This window comes from Xyrauchen texanus, chromosome 6 (genome assembly GCF_025860055.1).
Source record: "Xyrauchen texanus isolate HMW12.3.18 chromosome 6, RBS_HiC_50CHRs, whole genome shotgun sequence".
Classification (NCBI taxonomy): Eukaryota; Metazoa; Chordata; class Actinopteri; order Cypriniformes; family Catostomidae; genus Xyrauchen; species Xyrauchen texanus.
Window position 1 is genome coordinate 3,779,104 of NC_068281.1, and position 8,491 is coordinate 3,787,594.

Here is an 8,491-nt window from a genome sequence, read left to right on the forward strand (position 1 = left end):
GGTCTCTCACACAATGTAAAAGCACATCATTAATGCTTTACAATATACATACTCAAAGGAAGAAGTTTTCCCCTTTGGTCCGGCAGCAATCGGAATTGTAAACTACATTCAAGGACGTCCAACCTCCCGAGCAATGAACTACGGGACATTATCCTGTGTAATAAATGTCAGGCAGTGTTAATCGGTTGATCATTTGAAGTTTATGACTCTTCCGTATCTGTCAGTCTGCACACTTTCCTGAATGCATTCACACGCAGGGTTTGATCTCAACCTCTGACAAAGAAAAAGAGTGAAAATGATGTCATATTTGAGCTTTTTTCTTCTGGGTTCTGCCCTTGTGGCATACACATGGAGGGACACCTTTGATCCAGGTCAGAACAACAGCTTTTAATACATGCAACAATTGTTATATGAAGGTTTTCCTCATTAACATATGTAAATGGTATTGTTGACATGAAATAATGACATATGCAGAATTAGTTGCAACAATACGGTTCTTTTAAAAAAATGCATCAGGCTTCATGACATGAACAATATTTTTTAACAACATTTATTAATCTTTGGTAATGCTTGTTACGTCACGAAGATGATGAAGATTTCAGAAGCGATAGGATGTGTATGGGAGAAAAAAAGTCATTATTTTACTATAAATCTCCACTTTCACTTTCACACTCTTCTTCTTTTGCTAATGCTGATTTGCATTATTTGTGCATATCACCACTTACTGGGAAGGGAGGAGAATTTATAGTAATAGAGGACTTGTATGTCTGTTTCTCACCCACACCCGTCATATCGCTTCTGAAGACAGATTTAACCACTTGAGTCCTGGATTACTTTTCTTCGCTTGTGTTCATCAGAAGAAAGTCATACACATCTGGGATGGTGTGAGGGTGTGTAAATGATGAGAGAACTATCCCTTTAACGTATAACATTTATAATTATGAAAATGTATTCATATTTGTATAAATTAGCATTATTCAAGATGGTCTACTCAAATACTCGATTCTGATTGGCAGTAACGCGTGTGTTAAAACCGTTTAATGCACAGATTGTTCCAGTCAGTTCTAATCACTGTTCCATATTAATGCACATAATGTACTGTCCTATATTGATTATCCCATACTTAATAAATGCTCAAAGTATTGTTAATTGTTAGACCTAGTTCATGTTTACATTTATGCATTTGGCAGACGCTTTTATCCAAAGCGACTTACAGTGCAGTTATTACAGGGACAATCCCCGAGCAACCTGGGGTTAAGTGCCTTGCTCAAGGACACAATGGTGGTGACTGTGGGGATCGAACCAGCAACCTTCTGCTTAACAGTTTAATGCTTTAATTAATATATTAATTGGTTCATGTTAATTACTACAAATAGGCCTACTTGTATATTTTTTATATTGAATGTTGTAGATATAATTTATCATTAGCTAATGAATTATGAACTAATATGGGTAATGAACAATAACATTTTGATACATTTGATACTGTAATCTCTAAATTCTGTGTAATATTGCTCATTCATGATGCAATGCATTAACCAGTATTGGGGAAGCTACTCACAACTTAAAGTAGCTAAAACTACAACCATTGAGAAAATAAGCAGTTAGCTTCACCACGACCTTCCAACTACATTGAAGCATTTTAAAGGAATAGTTCACCCAAAAATTAAAATTCTCTCATTATTTATTCACCCTCGTGATATCCCAGGTGTGTATGACTCTGTTTCTTCACCAGAACACATTTGAAGCTAAATTTGAAACGCAAGTGAATGGAGATTTCTCTTTTGAGGGTCCAAAACAGACAGTCAGCATAAGTGTATCAATACAACTCCAGCTGTTAACTGAATGTCTTCTAAAGCAATCGCTTTTGGTGCGAAAGTGATAAATATTTAAGAACGTTTTTATCTGTAATCAAACTTTTCACCAGTGGTCTCTTGTGTGACGTATTCACGTTGCCATGGATACAGATGTAATCTCATTCTCTCCACTCGGTTGAGACATCCAGGATGAGCACACACACGCACCATTGTGAGTAAAGAAACAGATAAATACAGATCTAAACCAAAACCAACCAAGCAACTGTACAGCGTTCCTCCTTCTCACTTGTAAACAGCGCTGCTCTTCCAGCTGTGATGCACGTGCCTCAGTTCTTGCGGGTTTCAAATGCCAATGCAATTATTTGACATGCACATGGCGCTGCAGAACAGTAGCATGATTTTGATCTTAAAAAGTACTTAAATATTCATCTTTTTCGCCTAGATTTTTGGAGCTTCATCATAGAAATCTCCATCCACTTCCATTTTAAGGACCTACTGAGCTCAGATATTTTTCTATTTATCTTCAAATGTGTACCGGTGAAGAAGGTTGTACAGACCTGGGATATCATGAGGATGGTTGAGTAAATATTGAGAGTATTTTCATATTTGGGTGAACTATCCCTCAAGCATTTTCTTTTAAATTCTGCTATCAGGCGTTATTAATTCTACATTTAGAAAGTCCCACCCGGAATATTACAGATTATTCTTTGACTTCAAATATACACTGGTGGACAAAAGTTTGGAATAATGTACAGATTTAGCTGTTTTGGAAGGAAATTGGTACTTTAATTCACCAAAGTGGCATTCAACTGATCACAATGTATAGTCAGGACATTACTGATGTTAAAAACAGCACCATCACTATTAAAAATAAAAACTAGACATTCCCAGCAGGCATCACTCCAACACCTTATCCTTGAGTAATCATGCTACATTGATCATTTGGTTCTAGAAAATCACTTGCCATTGTATCAAACACAGCTGAAAGATATTTGGTTCGTTAAATTAAGCTTAACATTGTCTTTGTGTTTGAGTTGCCACAGTATTCAATAGACTGGCATGTCTTAAGGTCAAAAATGGCAAAAAAGAAACAGCTTTCTCTAGAAACTCGTCAGTCAATCATTGTTTTTAGGAATGAAGGCTATAAAATACTTGACATTGCCAAAAAAATGAAGATTTCATTCAAAGGTGTAACTACAGTCTTCAAAGACAAAGCACAACTGGCTCTAACAAGGACAGAAAGAGATGTGGAAGACCAGATGTGCAACTAAACAAGAGGATAAGTACATCAGAGTCTCTAGTTTGAGAAATAGACGCCTCACATGTCCTCCGCTGACAGCTTCATTGAATTCTACCCGCTCAACACCAGTTTCATGTACAACAGTAAAGAGAAGAATCAGGGGTGCATTATGGGAAGAATTGCAAAGAAAAAGACACTTTTGAAACAGAAAAACTAAAAGAAAAGGTTCGAGTGGACAAAGAAACACAGACATTGGACAACAGATAATTGGAAAAGAGTGTTATGGATCTTAACCCCATTGAGCTTTTGTGGGATCAGTTAGACTGTAAGATGTGTGAGAAGTGCCGACAAGACAGACACATCTATAGCAAGTGTTACAGGAAGTTTGGGGTGAAAGATCACCTGAGTATCTGGACAAACTGACAACTAGAATAACAAGGATCTGCAAAGCTGTCATTGCTGCACATGGAGGATTTTTTGATGAGAACTCTTTGAAGTAGTTTAAGAAGTTCTGAATTATTATTTTTTTTCACATTTTCTTAGTATTTTTTTACATTATTAATGTCCTGACTATACATTGTGACCAGTTGAATGCCACTTTGGAGAATAAGAGTACCAATTTCTTTCCATAAGAGCAAAATCTGTACATTATTCTTTTGGCTTTTGGCTGCCAGTGTATATTGAAAAATAGTTTAACAAAATGCATAAATTATGATTTCTGAGAGTGTTAAATAAACGTTTGAATGAAAATTCTGTAAAAAAAAAAAATAAATTTAACCCATAGGTTTTTATTGAGGCCCGCCCAAAAGTAATTTCCTGGCTACGCCCTTGCTTTCCAAAGAATTTCAGTAGATAAAATATATTTGGAAATTTAGATGTGATCTGGATGTGATCTAGGAGCTTCATACAGGTCATGCCACTGTAGAGACTGTAAGTCTTCACAGCCTCGTTTTCATTCATGTTAAAAAAAATCAAAGATGGCGCTACTGTGAATAAGGTCTTAAAATGGTTTGGACTTCCCAGTGCTACATTAGTTACATTAGTATATTGAGAGAGGACTGTTTAGTTCTTGCTCAGTGCTCAAGAAGCGTATGCAATACAATGTGACCAAAATATACTGTGATTAACGTTTGGTCACACCTAACTACATCTAGCTACACGATACTTGTTGGATAAAGCATGTCATTGGAAAAGCTACACAATTTGAAAATGGTTTAGCTACTGTCATGCCCCTGAAAACTTTTAATTAAGTTCAAATAACATTAAGTTAGTAGAATATGTGTATAATATGATATGTGGTTCAAAAAAAAAGCTTGAGTATCATTGGTTTGCAGATTCCACTTGGTTTTCTAATATGTTTTCTAATGCAATTCTTACATTAACAGTTTTTAGTATATTGTGTACTGTATGTACATTTGAAGACACGTCCTAACTGACACAGTCCACTGTGTTCCTACAGAATCAGTCCGGAAGGCTCGAGTGTTGGTCACAGGGGCCAGCAAGGGGATTGGCGAGCAGATGGCCTACCATTACGCACAGTTTGGAGCACAGATTGTCATTACCGCGAGAAGGGAAGATCATCTAAAAAAGGTCAGCTATTTTGTCCCAAGTCTCATCCCTATCACTTGCAGTTTTTGTTATGTTTCAGATATGTTATTGGTTCAAAAACTGCTTTAAGGCGCACACACAGTCATAGACTTAACAATCTTAGTCAGGGTAGATGCCATGTTTATTTAGATACAAAACGTGAGATGAAGTTCAATTAGTTCAATTTGTTCAGATAATTCATGTACGTGAACTAGTTGATTCCCCACAAAAATAACTGCGTCTTTTTTTTTTTCAAGTGAAATATTTAGTTTAGCTGTTTTTGCCGCAATATGAAATTGAACAATGAAGCTAAATTTATGAGAAACACCCAATTTAGGAATAAATTGTATTTAGTTTAGAGCTGTCGAGCAATTCATTTAAAATGTTTACACGTTTATGCGTGAATGCAGCTTCACGATTGCTGTAGCAAAGCAGAAAGCCACAGATTAATTAATATTGTGGATTAGGAGAGTTTAAGAGGTTTAGAGCCCATGGCAATGAATAATCAACCTATAGGGACTAGTTATGTTAATTAATCAACCTCCTGTTTAGACTTTAGGGAATGTTTAATGTTACTTGAATTGGTGCTATTTTAGCAACCACTGTGTGCTAAGTGTTTTCCAGTTTTCATGAGAGCGCTAAATATAAGCACAATGTTTGTGCCAGCTGAACGCACAAGTGGGCATATGCAGGAGTGTTTGTGCTACCTGTGGGTGTATGTGTGCAAACCATGTCGCCCATGCCTAAATCCGCCACTGGACACAGGACATAGTTAATGAACAATAGAGCATAACTCCATATTTCTATTCCATTCTACAGTCCATTTACACAACCAACTGCTTATGAATGTGTTGTCTTTGTTTATATCGCTGGCGCTTGACAGGGAATGTACTATTGTTCTGTAATATGATGCAGATGGTTCAATAACTGAAGAAGAACCTCAGAATTACATTGCACTTGACCCAGCCCATTTGCACGTTGCATGCACGATTTTGCCAAACCCACATGCGCCTAGACTTGGCGCATACTTGCACAAAAATACCAAAACTTCATGACCATGCCCACTGACTTTGCCCACTGACTATGACTTAATGCATAGCGCTGTGCTTACCGCTAGCGCTCTTAAAGGTTTTGCCCAAAACAAACCTGCTGATAACAGCTATCCTGGTGGATGTACAGGTGGCAGAGAAGTGTGTAAAACTGGGTGCACAACGGGTTATGTATGTGACCGGAGACATGTCTGATCCCGCTGACCCCACCAGAGTCCTCAAACACGCTGTGGACAAACTGGGTGAGAAATTATTCCATTGCTCCTTTACTTTAAACACATTCCCAGACTTAATGTGAATTGTTCATCAGTGCATGCAATTCCAAAGATTAGTTTGGAAGTTTTTGTCAAAATGTTATATCTGTCTTGTGGTTCTTTTGATATCTGTCTTGCAGGTGGACTGGATTATCTGGTGTTGAATCATGTTGGAAACAGCAACGTTGAGTTCTGGAACAGAGATGCAGATCACGTCAGATCACTCATGCAGGTGATGCATATGTTCCTGTGGGGTAATTTTGATGTTGCACAATTGCAATGTGTACGTTTCTACTGTTACTGTTGCTAGGCATTTAAATATTAGTGGAGAAAGTTACGTTTTAAAAAGACAAGATTCGTTTAAAGCTGCAATAGAATCAAACAGAGTTGAATGGAACTGCGGGAAATTTCATTGGTCGCAGGTAAACTTTGTGAGTTACGTGCAGTTGGCCGGCGCAGCACTGCCTGTGCTGGAAAAATCGGGCGGTTCCATAATCGTAGTGTCATCGCTGGCAGGTGAGTCATGACTTGGTTGGCACCTCTTGTATCTCTGTGGCTAGACATTAAAACATGATTATGGAAATTGTAATTGATCACTGTGTACACGTGTTTGTAAATGTGTGTGGGGAGTCTCGATAGAACTCTACAGAAGTTATTGGCTGTGTCCCAATTTGCATACTTCTTTTGATGGGTGGGTGATGGGTGATGGGAAAGTGCAGCATATTGTTTTGAGGATGTAGTGAAACAGTACGGCAGCATTGGGATATGTACGAACAACTGCGGCTTAAAGGTCAAAGGTTAAATCCATTTTCTTACCTGATTCAGGTAAGCTGACCACACCATTTGTGGCTCCGTACACCTCCACTAAGTTTGCTATGAATGGATTCTTCGGAGCGCTACAGAACGAACTGGCCATCCAGAAGAGTAACGTATCTGTGAGCGTTATGATCCTAGGACTCATCGACACGGAATCGGCAATGAATAAGATCAGGTTTGTGTTTGGATGCTTTAACACTCTTAAACGGATAGTTCACCCCATAATGAAACGTTTGTCCTCATTTACTGACCCTCATGACTTTCTTTCTTCTGTGGAACACAAATTGAGATGTTAGGGAGAATATTAGCCCCAGTCACCATTCACTTTCATTGAATGGAAAAAATTATGAAATAAAAGTGAACGGTGTCTGACTTTAAAAAAGATGTGACATATTTTATGGGGTCTGTATCACTTTAGTTATAATTTGTAGTGTGCATATTTTTAACATTTGCATTTAATTTGTATTTTTTGTGTATTTTCATATGGAAACGTTATATTTTAAATACAAAAGTATATTCAAATTGAACTGAAATTCTGAAAAAAAGCCTATTTGTCTGTAGTACATAAAATCACTTGAGTGGAAAAGTTCAATAGTAGAACAAACACGTCTAGACTTCTAATGCTGTGCTGTCCTTGTACAAGTGGTGGCGTAGTGGGCTAAAGCACATAACTGGTAATCAGAAGGTTTCTGGTTTGATCCCCACAGCCACCACCATTGTGTCCTTGAGCAAGGCACTTAACTCCAGGTTGCTCTGGGGGGATTGTCCCTGTAATAAGTGCAATGTATGTCGCTTTGGATAAAAGTGTCTGCCAAATGCATAAATGTAGATGTATGTAACACATCTATGGGTTTCAATTTTGCCATCATTCTTTTTTTTTTTTCTCATCTAAAGCTGTACAATATGCAAGATATTATAATAAGCACTTTTTGAATTAATTTGCAACACTGTCTTTGGCAAATCTATCTTGTTACCTAGGTGATCTGTTATATTATGAACAGGATACCGCTACTTTAGTATTGCCAACAATAGAGAAAAAAAATCTATTTTTATGCATTCACCCATAAATATTGTTATCTCTTTTAAATGCTCTGCAGAAGTTTCACCACAATGACTGCCTATCCCGCCAGTGAAGCCGCCCTGAACATTATCAAAGCTGGAGCGACCCGTCAGAAAGAGGCGTTTTACCCCTGGTTCCACTATTTCACCTGCCTGTTCAAAGACTGGCTCCCCATTACTAGAAACCTTTTGATTTCAGACCTCACTATGCAGAAATTGGACTAATGTGCATGTGCATATACATACACCTACGTTTCCTTCAGAATTGTACTTTAGCTGCGGAGGAATATATAAATGTTTAATAATTTTTTTTCTCCCAATAAAATTTCATTTATTACAAAGAAACCTCGTTGCAAGTTTGTCTTTTAAAACTTTAAAGGAATATTCCGGGTTCAACACATGTTAAGCTTAATCCACAGCATTCGTGTCATAATGTTGATTACCACAACCCTCCTCAAAACAAAAAGGTAATACTCTTGGTTACAGTAAGGCACTTACAATGGAAGTGAATGCGGCCAATCGGTAAACGATAAAAGAATAACAACACAATGTAAACAATTTGCATGCTAACATGATTTTAGTGTGATAAAATTGCTTCCTAACCTTTTCTGTGTGAACTTATATCCAATTTGATAACTTCGTTGCCATGATGATGTAATACTGTAAACC

The 8,491-nt window shown here is 37.4% G+C and overlaps 1 protein-coding gene across 1 annotated transcript; it reads left to right on the top strand.

The window, feature by feature from the left end:
* Positions 1–161: 161 nt before the first annotated feature.
* hsd11b1lb (hydroxysteroid (11-beta) dehydrogenase 1-like b) lies at positions 162–8,157 on the top strand. The gene is made up of 7 exons (XM_052127733.1): positions 162–371; positions 4,517–4,647; positions 5,824–5,935; positions 6,088–6,179; positions 6,370–6,463; positions 6,773–6,938; positions 7,861–8,157. The coding sequence occupies exons 1-7, from the start codon at positions 296–298 to the stop codon at positions 8,045–8,047; spliced, it is 858 nt and encodes a 285-aa protein (XP_051983693.1). The 5' UTR covers positions 162–295; the 3' UTR covers positions 8,048–8,157.
* The last annotated feature ends 334 nt before the right edge of the window (positions 8,158–8,491 follow it).